Source organism: Phaseolus vulgaris, chromosome 7 (assembly GCF_000499845.2).
Source record: "Phaseolus vulgaris cultivar G19833 chromosome 7, P. vulgaris v2.0, whole genome shotgun sequence".
Taxonomy (NCBI): domain Eukaryota; kingdom Viridiplantae; phylum Streptophyta; class Magnoliopsida; order Fabales; family Fabaceae; genus Phaseolus; species Phaseolus vulgaris.
In genome coordinates, this window is record NC_023753.2 from 32,683,660 (window position 1) to 32,700,586 (window position 16,927).

A 16,927-nucleotide genomic window follows, 5' to 3' on the forward strand; every position below is an offset into this window, starting at 1 on the left:
TTATGTTTTTTAGTATCTAGTACCAAAATGATGAAGATAGGAAGATATGGAAAAATTCAAAATTAACCATGATTGACCCTTGATATCATGAAAGGAAATACGAAAGGCAAGGAAATGAGAGAAGAATCATATCATTTGATTAACATAACTATAACAAAAAGATACAAGGCAATATAAAGACAGAAGAAAATGAGGGTTGTCTAATGCATAAAAAACGAGATTACTTAATATGTTTATTCTTATAGACTGTTTAAACATCAGATCGTCTAGTCTTTTTATTCTAACTAGACCATCTAATTTGTTGACAAACTATCTAAATTGTTTTGGTTATACCAGACCGTCCAATTTGCATCAAAAGACACATATGATATTAGTGTTCATCTTGCACCTATTACCTGCCTTGAAACCATATTAATTTTGATATCTTCAACTTCAAATAACTTAATCTTTCAATACCACATTATTCTAAGGAGAAGGATAGTAACAATCAAAGAGGAACATCCCCTTCACACATCTTGAGTTGGTATTTCATTGTAGGTTTATAAATTCATTTATGTTTTACGTGTTGTTTTAAAATCTTCATTGTAGTTTCAATTCACTTTGATATTCATGCATTATTTTCTTAGTATAGTTTTGTTTTCAGCGTTTAAAACATGTTCACCTCCCGGTGTAAAAATTCTTCTTACCGAACCCCACCAAAATATCACTGATACAACTTTTGTTTTATATGGAACCTTTTAGTAGAAACTAACGAATAGAAAAAGAAAATTACTGCACCCAAATATACAGACACTTTGATGGTTTATCATTGGTTGAATTTGTACAAGTATTTTCTTTGACAATCTGCACAAAATTATACGTATTTTTTGTGATCCAACTCCTGTAACCAATCAAAGAACAGCTAAATTTCTAAGCTACATAGCGATGAAGTTAAAAAAATTTATATTTATACATGGTTGCTAAACCTTAACATTATAACATGAAAAATAAACTATAAAAAAACCATTTAATAACTATATTATAGTAATGTAATAATGTAAATAATTAGTTAATAAGTTAAAATAAAATTAAAATTTAATTATATGATTAAATATAGTTATTAAAATATCATTATTCTTCAACTATACTTTAGCCATGCCATTACAAGCGTACATCTAAGCTCACAGAAGATGTTGTGGAAGTTTCAAATTGACCATGATGTTGTGGTTTTCCAAAGCAAAATATAAAGATTTCTCTCATAATGATTTTTTAGAGGTATTGATGGATTTCACTTCATGACCGGTTGTTCTTCTTGTAGATTTGAAAATGGTGGCGGAAGCAATGGATTCCTTATAGGTGTATGAAAGGTATGAAGAGTGATTGGTTGTGTCATATCACTTGGAGAAAGGAGAAGGTGGAGATCAAAGTGTCTAACTTAGACAAGTAAAAACTTGCAATATTTAGCAGCATTTTACTCATACAATTGATCTTATAAAACATGAGTCAAAACACCCTATTTATAGGAGACGGTGCTTTGGAGAGCAAGGAACAAGGGTAGGATGGGAAAATACACAAAAGAGTGGTTGTTAGGGTATTGACTAAAGTCAATGTCGCATCCTAAGAGCAAAGTTCTAGAAGCTAGGTTAACTTCCTACTCTAAAAGACTTCACTCAAGCTACAATGATAAGCACACCTCCCTTATTATGCTAAAGGAACATGTTCTACTAAAATTACAAATAAAGAAACTAGCTCTCATGGTTTTGGCTTTACTCCTTGTAGTCCTCTTTGAACATATAAAGAAAAGTTTATTTGTCATCAGTAGCAAAGTCTCAATCTTCTTGAATCCTCTTTGGCACGGACCTAGTTGTTGAGCCTGAACTAGGACATGAGCTTGAGCCTCATCCATAAGATATGCTTAGGTCATAATCCAAGCTTTGTTTGACATAGCATCTACACTTAAAGAGTGGTGATAAATGGAGGATTGGGTGGTGCATAAGTGACAATTATAATGTCAGTGTAAGTTTCAAGGAGTTCACACTAGTTGGAGTTCAAGTCTTTCCTCAACCAAGGATTAAGCATAGGTGTGAGCACTATATATCATGCAATCTGCATCGTTTTTAAGGCATGATTTTCCATCATATTATTATGGAATTGTATTGTAAACAACTAGGTGGTGGACTTGCTCCTTCTGCAACTACGTACAAACTTTTGTTCTCTAACAACATGTTAAGAGGAATTTAGACAATCTCAAGACGTTGATGATATGGTCTTGTAAATTTATTTATGAGTGATAAATATATGGTCCCGTAGCTCAGTTGGTTAGAGCGTTGGTCTTATGAGCCGAAGGTCGCGGGTTCGAGCCCCGCCGGGACCATTTTTTTTTGACCTCTATTAGACTTTTGGACTTGAGTTGTGTAGCTGGAAAATTCCGTACAAGAACTTGGAAACGTATTTTTAACTCCTCTGTCAATGTCCAGAGATTTTTAAGGATCACTGACCCTTGTTTCAACCTCAACTGTGGTTAGTTGGAAAAATTCAATAATTCCCAACTACAGTAATAAATGATCTTAAAACCCTATCTTGTGTGCTTCACCAGCCACATGATTTTTACACCTAAAGAGTGTTATAGCTAGCATGGCTTAGTGCACCTTAGAAGATATTGGGTAGAAAAATTGTTGTTGCCCCATAAATACTACTGCTCAAACACGCTTAACAGAACTATTTAATATTAGGGGAAAACATTAACATGTCTTAAAAAGAGAAATACTTTTGTCTGAAAACTATAAGTTTAGTTTTTTTTTTAAGTTGAAAGATAACTAAAACGTTTATGTGTGAGGGTGCATTAAAAGCAAAGGCCAGAAGGATTGGCACTATAAAAGGCGAGAGAAATGTGAGCATTCTCATCGTGCATAGATAGATACCTAAGTGTTCTGAAAATACAAAGCATGGAGAAAGTGACTAAGGTGTTGGTGATGTTGGCCATGGTGGTTCTGGTGTGTGCTTCCAATGTGGAAGGAGGAAGGTTACTCAAGGAGGAGGAGGAGGATGTGGAACAGCCCCAGAACTTCCCCGGATCCGGAGGCCTTGGAGGTATATTTCCAAGCCCAAGCCCAGGTTTCAGCTTCACCGGTGTGGGCTTTGGGCCAAACGGATTCTGCACTTTCCCTGGTGGCTGTACCCCTACTTTTCCCACTCTTCCCGGAGGTGGTGGCGGGTCACTACCTGTGCCACCACATGCATAGGAAAATGTGATTCGGTAGAAGAAGCCATAATGGTATTGCTAAGTGTTATAAAAGTACTGTAAAACTTGTTTAAGCTTTAGTTTACTATCCTATGAGTCTCTTAGGTATTGTTATGTATGAGTTTGGATTTGGTTGGTCTTACTACTATCTATGATAGAGTGTCTATGTAGCCTCTTGCATGCTGCAGTTTATTTATATAACAAAAATATTTATTTTACACCTATTTCACCTGCTTCTCCATAAATATTAATATTTTAATTATTTATAAAAATTTATAATTTTAAAATATTTTGAAACATTTGACTTGTATTTTCATTAAGAAAGTGTTTTGTTTTTTTTAATTTTTCTATTATAAATATTAATATTTATTGTAGAGTAGGATAAAGTAAGATATCATTTATATAATAAAGATTATGTTATAATAAAGATTATGTAGCTAAAACTTCGACCAATACGCAACAATGTGACATTGAAATTTGATTGGTTAATTTTATTTCTAGTTATACAAGTAGCAGACTACACAACATTATGAAATCAATGTTTTAAATTTTAAATCAGCTTTTCTGTTCTTTCTTCCTGAACACCAATACATGGGTGAGGCGATATATTTTTTCTTTTTATACTTTTTGGATTATGAAATCTACCAAATTTTACGATCTAAAATATATATATTTTTCTTTAAAAAAATCTATTTTGGATTAACAAATCTAAAATGTATTTAATCTGTTAATAGTTTTCGAATCCTAAACCATCCACAATTCATCCTTACCATAATATGTATTCTTGATATAAAAAAAAAAAAAATAAACAAATAAAAAATGAAGGACAAAAATATCACAAAACTTTTATCAATCATCAATGTTTACACTTTTATCAATCATCAATGTCTACTATCAGCAATCATCAACCACCACGTCCACCATAAACAATCAAGACAACTTGAAGTTATCACATTGTACACCAAAACAAAACTTTAACATGTATTCAGAAGGGTATGGTTGAAATTAAAAAAATATAAAAATATAGAAAGAAGGTATGAAAGTGTAAGAAAAATATAGTTTTTCTATCTAAGAAGTCAAGCGACAAGTTAAATATTTCTTCACCGCAAAAATCTTGTTCATAAAATATATGTAAAAAAATTCTGTTTTTATTTCGTTCTAGTTTATTTGATTAATCAAAATTATATTCCTTTTTAAGTATAGTCTATGTATAATTACTTCACCTGGGCAATGCAGATAACTTAGTTACATAATTAAGTCCACTTGTTAAGTCAAGGAAGGAAATAAACAAATTTTATTTTAAAGTTATTTACCATCATATAAGTCGGCTCAAATAGTCTATACAAATGCAAAAGAAATCTTAAATTAAACCCAAATCGATGATGTTAATGGAGAAGGATGAAAAACTACCGAAAAAGTTAATTAAAGAAAAAGTGAAAGCTAATTTTGGAGGTGTTTTGAACAACTGATATAAAGAGAAAGTAGTAATAATGGGGGGTAAAAATAGCATCTTCTGTCAAATGGGTCTACAAACTAAAAGTCTACTAGTCCTTACTCAAATACTCAATAAAAAATAATAATTACTAATTGTTAGTTGAGTTATATTTTTATCACTGAATTTTTCTTTTTTGATGACTTCGTAAGTTCAATTACTTCACTCCCCGCTTAAACTTCGCGTTTTAGGTGCTATGCGATATTGTCTTAATTTGTTTATGTTAGTTAGGCATATTTAACTAGATTGAATTTGTGTTATTATAATTTTTTACCAAATATTTGAAGGTGAACTGTTACAAAAGATTTTAGGGACTTGAGGAAGTGATACACAACATCAACATTAATTTTAGGCGGTGGTACATATAAGAGAGTTCACCCACAAGAAAACTCTAGAATAAATTAGAGAACACATATAATATACACAAAATCAAACACCAATATTTTGTATGTTTTCCTTTTTAATCAAATTTAGTAATAGTTTTACAATTTTAATTATTAAAATTAGTAGTAAAAATGCATTAAATAAAAGCTATAACTTTAAACTTTATTATTGTAAGAGGGTTATAAATTGATTAAATACGAGAGAGAAGTTATTATATAATGATTTTCCGTGTAAAAAATTATTTACTAAAATCGAAAAGCATTTGTACATTAGAGACATTCTAAAATATTGTAATTTAACATTTGTATTGTCATTATTCACGTTCTCATCTCATTTTTTGTCAGTGTATTTTTGTGAATAAAATTGCTGAACTAAATGAATTGCTTTATTTCATGCTTCACAATGAAAGTACGTAATCATCTAAATGATGAATGCTCAGATTATTATACTTGGTGTCATCTCATTTTATTTGCAAGAATTTGGTACTTTTGCTAAACTTGATCTTATTGTCCTTGGTGAATTAGTCTTTGTTCCTAAAAAGAAATTCTTTTTCCCTTACTAACTAGTAAGTGTATACATGATTAATAGTAAACAAACTAGTATAAACAATCCAATCCATTTGATATCTCTAATGACTTCTTAAAAAAGGTGAGTATTAAGAAGTGCATTTTAAGTCTAACTCAACCCCATAAAACTGGTTCATAAGGTTGGGGTTTGCACCCACAATATACAATGAAATGTCATAATCTCTAGTCGATGTGGGATCTCCAACACACCCTTCACGCCGAGAGTGACAACTCGTGCGTGAGATAACATATTATGGGTGGTCCAATAATGACCCGATAGCGGGTGACCTGATAAGCCCACCAAACACTCGCTAGGATATGCTTTAAATGGCTCTGATACCATATTAAGAAGTGAACTTTAAGTCTAACTCAACCCCATAAAATCGGCTCACAAGGGTGAGGTTTGCACCCACAATATACCATGAAATGTCCTAATCTCTAGTCGATGTGGGATCTCCAACCATGAGTGGTTCAATTTATAAGAATAGATCAAAATGAACAATACATCCATCTTCGTCTACATTTGCATTTAATATCATTTCAAAACCTTTAAATCTCACTAGAGCAGAAAAAACATACTACAACGACATATTAAGTCAGTTAATTAATAGTCGGTGTGAATAAAACATGGTGATATTTTTGTAAATATTTGGGATATATTACACTGGTTGTAAGGACCAACTGGTGTAGTATGTTCTTTTCAGAGTTAAAAAATAAAGTTTTTAAAACCCTTATTTTGACGCTAGACATATTACATCGATTGGTTAATCCATTCGGTGTAATATGCCCTTAAGTGTTTAAAAAATAAATTAAAATGAGTTGAGATTACTCTGTGAGTGTGATGGTCTAATTATAAGTTATCATAAACATGGATAATTAATATTGATTTTTAATAACTTTCATTATGCATAATTATATTTAATGATAATATCATGTAACGGAATCAGAGTATCATGTAACAAAATTAGAGTATCAAGAAATTATATAAATAAAAACGCACAATTTTGTAAATATTTGACATATTTACACGGGTTGTAAAACACTGGTTGGTCCTTACAACCGGTGTATTAGTCCTTACAATCGATGTAATATGTTCTTTTCATAGTTAAAAAAATAAAGTTTTAAAAAAACTTACTTTGGCGCTAGACATATTACACAGGTTGGTTAATCCAACCGGTGTAATATGTCTATTTACCCTATTTTTTTTCCTCGCGCTTTCATTGCTTACTCGCGCATAAAACTATAAAACTATTTCTCTCTTGCTTTTGCCTCTAGCACTATAGTCGCGCGTTGCTGCCACCATTCTGATTCGCTCTGCCACCACTTTGCACCTCTTCCTCCACTGTTGTTGGCACCGCTCTCCACTAGTGTTGTTGGCACCGCTCACCACCTCCTCCATTTGTTGCGTTCTTTCTTTAATTCTCTTTCCCTCATATCTGCATTTTGTGTTACCTTTTTCTCTCGTTTTCCTAACTCTTTTTTCATCTCAGGATGGAGCCTATGGAAATAGTTGGAAAAGCCAATGAAGACGCTTTGCTTCCTAAAGGTATCTCGCTAGACCTTTCTTTTCTCATATTTGTGATTTTAGATTTGGAGAAAATTTTATATGTTGTTTGAAAAATCATCTTTTACTAGATCGTGTTGTTTGCCGTGTACATGATGTGAAATGAAAATATGGATTTTATGCTTGATGGTAAATGCATTTCTTATTTTTATTTTCATGTATAGACTTGTGGTTATTGCGGTGTTTGTTTGTGTATCACTAATCATATGTATTAACAATAATAAATTTATAAAAAAAAACTCTAACATATTACACGGATGTAATATGTCTCTTTTGAAACAAGCATTTTTTAATTATTTTACTCAAATTTTGGTATATATTACACCGATTTTTAAGTGCTGTAATATGTGATTGACATTTTACATTGTCTTTCTTCTTAAAAGTTTTTTTTATTAGACTTTCTGTGGATAGCTTATTGTCTTTCTTCTTAAAAGTTTTTTTTATTAGACTTTTCGTGGATAGTTTATTGTCTTTCTTCTTAAAAGTTTTTTTTATTAGACTTTTCGTGGATAGCTTGCTATTTTTTTTTTTCTTCTCCATGTTCAATCAACCTTTGTTCATGTGACTTTAAAGAACCATGAAGCTGTTCAAGACTCAATTCTTCAAGATTATTTGAATCTTCTATAGTCACAACTATCTTATCAAACTTTGGTGGTAGAGTACACAATATTTTCTCAATCATCTTGTCTCCAGGACCATTCATCATATTTACCATCATGGGTAATATTATCATAGGCAATAAACTTCAACATGATTGAATATTTTTTATTATTCATTATCATAAGAAAAAACTTCAAACATGTTAAACAATTGTCGTACTCCAATTTTTAGTACATTAGAATGATATTTGATTATATTTTTGGTCTCTACATCTTTTGTCTTTCTCTCGATGAAGGTTAGATAATTTTTTATTACATTTACTCTAACTTTTGTTTTGCTGAAAAATTCTTTACGCTTTTAACATCAATTTATTTTTATGTAACTTATTTTTATCAAATATTATATTACTTAGTAGCTTTTAGTTGTGTTACATAAATTATTTATACAAATTTTATATTAATATAAAATTATTTGATGTTTCCTTTATATAAATAAATATAAAATATATTTTCAAAATATACTAAAATATAAATTTTATTATATTAGTTTTTATTTAATTTTTAAAAAAAATTGATATAAATAATCATGATTCTATAAAATTATAATTTATCATATAGATATTTATTTATTATATACACAATATATATTAGCATGTCACAAATATGATCCCTTTTATGACTTTATAATTCTCAACTAGTTACGTTCAAGATTTGTAATGTCAATTGTTCAATGTCCAAAATATGTTTGAACATGATGTCACAAATATGATCCCTTTTAGAACAAAAACACTCCAATAACAAATAATACAGTATATCTAATTTAAACTAAAACTACAATAAATGAGAGAACAATTAATTAAATATAATATTTAATTATACTTATTCTAATAATACTTACTTCAAATAATAATATGAAAAAATGAACTGATTAAATATAATATCTAATTATATTTTATTGTGTGTATGGAGAAAGAAAAAGTGGCTTGAGACCTAGATTAAGACTAACTTAGTGATGGTATTTGGCGAGATCGTGCGTGACACATGTTCTATAGGATTTGTGTCGAATGATGTTAGCCTTGATGGTGACAAGTGCAAGGGGGTCCGTGGCCACCTCATGAAGCGACCAGAAGGCATAGGAGTTGGTAATCAAGGTCACAAATTTGGCTATGCCACAGATGATACACCTGAGCTTACGCCTCTCAGTCATGTCCTTGCAGCCAAACTTGATGCCGGGCTCATGGAAAAACTCAAAACTCACTGTTGAGTATGGCAATGATCATGGTGCCATGGTCCCAGTGCGTGACCATATTGTTCTCATACATATCTACTCAATATGATGAAACTGGTACCAATGATGAGATTGTTGCAGACCTGTAAGAGCATCTTATTAGGCATGCTTTTCCTGCCAAGTACTTGTTGGGTGAGGAAACAAATTTGCGTCTAATCCATCTAGTGGTTTTGTAATTGGTGGTCCACGTGGCGATGCAGGTGTCACAGGCGGTGAGATCATTGTTGACTCATATGGTGGTTGGGGAGCTCATTGTGATGGGGCTTTCTCTGGGAGAACCCTACCAAATGGATAGTAGCAGAGCCTATATTGCTAGACAGGCTGCCAAGAGTAATGCGACCAATGAACTTGCCAGAAGGTGCATTGTGCAGATATCATACGCAATTGGTGTCGCTGAGCCATTATTTGTCTGTTGACGCTTTTGGCACATGAAAGATTCATGACAAGGACATTTTGAAGCTTGCCAATGAAAACTTCGATTTCAGGCCACGACCATTAATTTGGAGCTAACAGGGGTGAAAATGGCAGGTTCTTAACAATTGCTGCTTTTGGCCATTTTGGAAGAGATGACCCGGACTTCACATGGGAAGTGGTGGAGACACTTCAGTGGAAATAGTGACATGAATAAAGCTGATTGCCAATCAAATATATTATATCTCTAGCTGTTTTCATACCTATCCGTTGTGTTTTTTATTTACTTTCGAATCTTAAAATGACATCTCTTATCTCCAGCTCAAGTGTTTGTTAGGTCTTATGTTGAGTTGAGTATGTGTTCTTTACGATAGCTATCGGTTAACTGTATGGTAGGGAAAAATTACGGTGATTGTATATTTGCAGTTATTAACTTGTATACACATGTTACACTGGCTTCATTGTTTCATTCCTTCCCAGGGTTTTTAGATCACCAATAATAACAATAACAAGTTTACAATCCAATGTCTACCCTCATAATATACTCAATAAAGGGACTATGAGGATCGGGGAATTTTTAAGTAACTATTGTAGTGTGAAACGCAATGATCTAAGCGATAAAAATCACGAGAAGGTAAAGCCATGAACTGGTTTATTTTACTTTTCCCCAGTGACAAGGCCAACAAATTTCTCAAATAAATCTCGTAAAGAGCTATCAGATTCTGTACATACCCCAGATACTTTGGGTTCTTATAAATAACAGCCACCTTCATACACAAACAATATATATCCATCTAGAACAAATGCCTATTCTTCTACAACAAAAGAAAGGAAAGGAAAACACGAAAATTAATATTATCCCCTGCTCAGCCTCTGCCATGCCCATCTCGGGTAGGCAAATCCAAGAATCTAACCAGACAAAAATAAAATAAATCACTCACTTTATACACACCACTACTGATCCTAAAAAAGAATCTCATTCTCTTAGGCCATTCCTGGAGTTACCTTCCACTTTCTGATCTAGAACCCTGAATGTCACTCCCATCCGTGTCAGAACTATCCTTATGGGATTCAATTTCTGAGTTAACCCCATGATTTCTTCGATGCCTACGGTCCTGAAGCCAATGAAATAAATCAAATGTCAGTCTAAAACCTTCTAGTAAAAATAATTGTCTCTTTAAGTATGGGAATATAAGAATCATTGTATGATCTAGTATGAAACTGAAAGGTTGATGCTAAGTGATCACATCCTGAAGTAGGTCCAACCCAGCTTGACTCGAGATTAGTCAGAGGCCAAAAAGGCTTTTGAATATCAGGGCAGTATAAACAATTAAAGAAAAAAAAAAGCTTACAAATAAAGATCATGTTAATGGCGACAGCATAACAAACCTCTCTAGCTAAAGGGTACTCCTCTGACTCAAGCATACGCACAACTTGACCCATCTTGGGTCTTTTCTCTGAATCTGGATCTACACATCTCAAAGCAGTTAAGAGCGCCCGTTTCAAAGTCCTGGTAGATGGCTTCACCTCAATGTTTGCGTCCACCGCTTCTTCCGATCGCCTGTTTCCAACCATCATCTTCAGCCAATCAACCATATTAACCTGAGGGCATTGTAGTTCATTGTAAACGTCAGTCAAAATTCCTTCATCAGAATTTGTCATAACAAACTGATGTAGAAAATAAGCAACTGAGAAGAACACAAAGAACATCTGAATTTGTTGTTGTAAAAAATCAAGCACAAGATCCTCGACATGTATATTTGCTGCCTTCTGCATAAACTAATTACTGAGAATAAGGTAATAACTAAACAAACAGATAAACTACAATGGTAAATCCCGAGCTGACAATGTTGCAATGCAACTCCTAATTTTGTTATCAGCATTACAACCCTTAATTAAATCCCTAACCTAACTAACTTCAAATCTCTATTTCCCGTATGGAAGCCCTAAATAAACAAGCCATCTAAATTCGGCATCATAGTCGTAAGCGATACTACAGCAGCAACCGAAATTGTATTCACGTTATAAATGAGAACAGGAAGAATAATGAATAAGAATATAGAACTCATTCATCAATATTACAACAGCCAGGTCCAAGGCAAGTTTCAAGTGATAAAAAAAAAAGGAATGAAGACATTGTTTCAAAAACTTGTTTCCATTGGTTCAAAATAGAATAGTGATCTAACATAAACTAGATTTAGGGACTGTGTTAAAAAGGTTTTTGAAATTACTGACAATATAAACCGATCCACAATTTTGAAATTCTGGGGACCTATTTAATTCCCAAAAATTGTGATGTTTATCAATAGCATCCACAAATAATTATTGCATGTGCCCAGCTGGAGTTCACATGTAGCACAGCTAAAATGGACGTGATCAGGCACTCCAACTTTATATTGACATTGCTCGCATTCTAGAAAATGTTTAATTTTTTCATTGATTATAGCTTACAAAGTCAATATTATTAACTCCTCTAGATGTTTTAAGTTGGTAACTGATTTTTTCACCACAATGACCCATGATTTCCTTTTCTTATAGTATTGGATAGAAGAATTAGAGATATTTCATAAATTATCTATGCATCAGATCATCAAAACAGAAAAATACAAGCTATCTTATATGGACACTGTAGAACTGAGTGGGTAAAAATAGGTTCGTTTTTAAATGTGTCTAACTAGACCCATTTAGGAATCAGAATAATTGTATCCTGAAGTTGACTACAATATGGTAGGAGAAATGCCTAGCAACATACTGACGCTCTATTATTGGGTGAGGTGCACATGAAAATTTGCTCAATTATAAAGCAAGAGCTAAAAAATGAGTGAAGGAGTATGTTGCTAACATTTTCAGTAAGATAAAGTAATGTTACATGTCTAAAAACATATTTTGAGATAATAAGCCTGAAAATATCGAAACATGAGCTGCAGTTAACAACTAATATCCAGACAAAAACACAGATTTTTTTTATGACCAAGTCAAACTCAAAAACTAATGCTTTATGATTATTTGGTGAGTTTAATGAAGTTTTAACAAGAACACATACTTCAAGATGGATTTTCTTCCAACATTAAAGATTACTCACTTCCTGTGCTGGGCGACCATAGTCAACTGGATCTCTTCCGGTTATTGCTTCCAATAGCACAACACCAAAGCTATAAACATCACTTTTTTCATTTAGAAGACCAGTATTTGCATATTCAGGAGCCACATATCTGTCAGTTTTATGGAGCAAAAAAGAAGAATAAATATAAGGATCCAACTAATATTGAGTGTGGAAAAAGGAAATAGTGAAGAGCAAATAATAAGTACAGACCCAAAGGTTCCCATAACTCGTGTAGCAACATGACTCTTCCCAGAACCCAGTAACTTGGCCAGGCCAAAATCAGAAACCTTGGCATTAAAGTCCTCATCAATTAATATGTTGCTTGACTTGATATCTCGGTGCACCACCTTTGGCTCAATTGCTTCATGCAAATATGCAAGCCTGAAACAAATAGGTTGCTCTAAATTAGCACTAAGTGATAACCCTAAGAACTTTATGAGGGCTGCAAAAGCCTGAAGAAGCATAGAGACAGCAACTTACCCCTTAGCTGTGCCAAGGAGAATCTTGATACGTGCTTCCCAGGTAAGATATCCATGATGTCGCATAGCTCCGTGAAGCCATTGCTCTAAGTTTCCGTTACTGACATATTCATAGACTAACATCCTGAAATATACCCCCATACGGGAGAAAATATAATTAAGACGACATACTTAAATTGCTGTGTGTTGAACTTAAGATCGACCTCACCACCAGATAGTGGGTCATGAATATGCAATTCATAAAGGCATTTTCATAATTTTATGATTCTGGAAGTTATAATTCAATTCCTCTAAGAAATTTATTGAGATTATGCATGTTGAGACTGCAATGTAATTGACAAGTTGGGTACCTGTGAGTCCCCTCCATGCAGTACCCCAAAAGTCGAACCAAATTTTTATGTCGGACATGGCCAATAGCTTCAACTTCCACTCTAAACTCTTTCTCAGCTTGACCACTGCAGAACGGGGAGAAGAGAAATTAGTCAAAGTTTGGTATAAGTACGAGGATTAAAAACAAAACAGTTAGTATAAATTCAATGCCTTGGACAATGTGCTGGAACTCACATGTTATTGAGTATCTTTTTAACCGCCACTGGAGTCCCATTGATCAACTGTCCCCGATAAACAACTCCATACCCACCCTCACCAATTACATTTTCTTTTGAAAAACGGTTTGTAGCAAGTTCGAGATCCCTCAGAGTAAACCAGTGACCCCAACCCAAGTGGGAGAATTCTGGAAGGCCAGAGAGAGGTGAAGGAGCTGTTATAGGGTATGAAGAAGATGGCATGTACATTCCAACCGAGCCAGAGCTAATCTCCTCCCCTGATTGTGACCCTCCACCATCTTTCTCTAAGTAATGAAACGAATCCGAGTGACTGCCACTATCCCCATGCTTCTTCTTCCCAACCCCTAAATGGAGCATAACTTTGTCTGATTCTTTGTCACTGGATTTATCATGAATTGTCAGAAGTATTCCTTCACGAGGAACAAATCCATTCGCCGGCACTTGCTCAACTCGCACTTCGGTGATTTCCTTTGAGACAGTAGGTATATGACTAACAACCCTATCCCTGGCTTTTCTAGATTTCTTCCTTGATGTAAGGCAAAATGAGAGCACACATAGGATGACAATAATAAACAATCCAACCGCAATTCCAATTATTTCCCAAACCTTAAGATCAAAAACAGGAGTTTTCACGGACAATTCTTCTTTGAGATCAGTACCCATCTCTTATAACCCGAGTCCTGCAATATACATGTAGAAAAAGAAGAAATAAGCTGCATTATAACCCAAAAATGACATCAATATTCAAATTGTTGATGCATTATGTAACTGACACTGAGGAATATGAACAGGTATCTGTGACTACTAGACTACGACGCAAAAAGCAAATAGAATATTCACCACACCATAAAATAGCCCTGATTGGTTGAAAATACAAAAGCATAAGCATTTCAGAACAACAAGCAAGCATTCACAAACAACAATAAAAAACAAAGAAAGGAACCCTAAAAGCAAAGGCACGGACTTCAAAGCATTACCTATAAATGTGGATTGCTGAGCGAGATTCACAAGGACAAGCACCAGAAACCCCAGATCACCACATCTGAAGAAAAGAACAGCAAACAGAAAAAGGCCAGATCTTTGACCAAATAGAAGCCGAAAAAGATGGAACCCTGACAACCCAGAAGTGAAAAAGAGATGAAAATTGAAAAGCCTTAGTGGGGTCGGGAAATGTGAGGGAAAATCTAAGCAGTGTTAAGAATGGGAGTGGTGGGTAGGGTGATAAGAAGAAAGGGTGGAGTTATGAGTGAGAGGGAATAGATGCTTTAGAAGGGATACGCATACAGATACATCCAATTCGAAATTTCCAGTGCAGTAAAAGAAAGAGTAGAGAAGAGAAGAGAAACATGCAATGCAATTCTGATTGTGATTGTGATGTATCTCTGAATTGAGTCCTCTTGCGATGGATTAGATATTCTCATGGCATCGTCACGAACATAAACATTACTGATTGAATCCACTCTCATCCTTTTACATCTTCCATTTTTATTCTGTTTTCATACTTCCATTTGACTCCATGGTTACCTCTCTATTTACTCCCTTCACTTCCAACCATGCTCAGTAACATATCCTCTGTCATAAATTACTGCCAACAATTATCCACACATTTTTATGTCCTTTTTTTACTAAATTTATTGTATGACTAAATACTGCATCAAATCATACTATATATGAACAGTATTAAATTATTATTATTATTTTATTATAGTGTTTTAAATGACAATTATGGAAATTTTAATTTAAAATAAACTGGCATAATAATGATCATTCATGGTATTTTAACTCAAAATAATTATAATCATTATTTGCTTTTAATGAAAATTAACGAGGATTGAGTCGAAAAAAGAAGAAAGACATAACCACCGTGAAACTAAATTTTAAAGTCTCGTTCGTATCAACTATTCGTGTAAGTTTCTTACTGTCGTTATATACCCTTCAGTTATTACCATTGCTACTAAATTATCAAAATAAATTGTCTAATCATTAAATTAATAAACTTTTATATGAATAACAACATGGGCATTAAAACAAATACGTATAAAGTATAAAAAAAACAATTATGTATATATTAGACTTATCTTATTTAAACTAAATAAAATATTTATAATTGATAAAATTATATCCCTAATACATAAAAAAAAAATTTAAATTGTATTATTTATAAACTAGAATGATCTAGATCACCTAGATCATCATATCTTTGACCTTCATAAAGTGATATGTGTTATACATTGAATTGACGGATTAGACATTAATCCATTACTTGGATAGCTAGCCTAACTTGAGGGAGTAACTAATCATAAATATAAATAAAGATTTCAAGATATAAATTATTCATATTTATTGGTTTATTATTTCAAATATATCTCAACTAACTTTAATGTTTATAAGTACATTCATCCCTGAATAATTATAAGCAAATAAAATATCATCAAATAAGATATTGTTCTTATAAGATCATCTTTTATGTTGATGTAATTATTTATTTGATTTGTTTTATTTGTTTTACATTATATACTTATTATTATAAGGTTTGATTGTTTAATGTTGATGAATATATGTGTTAGTGTTGTAAGAAAGTTGATTAATAGTATATTTTTGTAAGAGGCACTTACTAAGAGATTAACAAAATCATGTTTGCAGTTTATTAAGAGATTAACAAAATCATGTTTGCAGTTTAGTGCAAGTTCCTATCGGACCTCCCTTAATTTTCATGTTCAATATCTTCGGCATGAATGCACAATGTTCTCAACATGAAAAGTGTGTTGGAGATCTCGGCTAAAAACAAGACTAATTTATAATATTTAAGTAGGTCAAAACCTCTTTGAGTCAATTTTGTAAAATTAAGTTAAGCTTAAATTCACTTATTAATATGATATTAGAGTCATTTAGATTTATCCTAATAGAATTTTGGTCTATAATGCTACATGTTATCCCCTTCAATTCCTATGTTCAATGTTTTCGGTGTGAATGTATGATATTCTCTGCATTGGTTGTAAGTTGGAAATTCCACCTCAATCGAAGATAAGATCAATTTATAGTATATAAATGATGAAAAACTCTCTTCACTAATTTAGCATTAGAATCTAATATTGTAACATAATTATTTATTTTACATTATATGCTTATTATTACATGGTTGTGAGTGTTTAATGTTGATTGATGAATATATGGGTGAAGGTTGTGGGAAAGTGAAATAATTATGTATTTTTGTGAGAGATGGTTACTAAGGTATTAACATACCATTGTTTGTAG

At 32.8% G+C, this 16,927-nt stretch overlaps 1 protein-coding gene, 1 non-coding gene and 1 pseudogene across 2 annotated transcripts; 2 read left to right on the plus strand and 1 right to left on the minus strand.

Annotated features, from left to right (window-relative positions):
• The first annotated feature begins 2,279 nt into the window (after window positions 1–2,279).
• TRNAI-UAU (transfer RNA isoleucine (anticodon UAU)) lies at window positions 2,280–2,353 on the plus strand. Its single transcript has one exon. It is a non-coding gene; the product is annotated as a tRNA-Ile (tRNA).
• Window positions 2,354–8,837: 6,484 nt separating this feature from the next.
• On the plus strand, window positions 8,838–9,876 carry LOC137829403 (S-adenosylmethionine synthase 5-like; annotated as a pseudogene).
• A 259-nt stretch (window positions 9,877–10,135) lies between these two features.
• On the minus strand, window positions 10,136–15,277 carry LOC137830100 (probable receptor-like protein kinase At5g18500). The gene is made up of 8 exons (XM_068637236.1): window positions 14,650–15,277; window positions 13,671–14,352; window positions 13,457–13,561; window positions 13,108–13,230; window positions 12,838–13,008; window positions 12,607–12,736; window positions 10,914–11,126; window positions 10,136–10,639 (listed from the first exon to the last, which is right to left on the minus strand). Exons 2-8 carry the CDS (start codon window positions 14,333–14,335, stop codon window positions 10,526–10,528), a joined length of 1,521 nt encoding a protein of 506 aa, XP_068493337.1. The 5' UTR covers window positions 14,336–14,352; window positions 14,650–15,277; the 3' UTR covers window positions 10,136–10,525.
• Window positions 15,278–16,927: the final 1,650 nt, after the last annotated feature.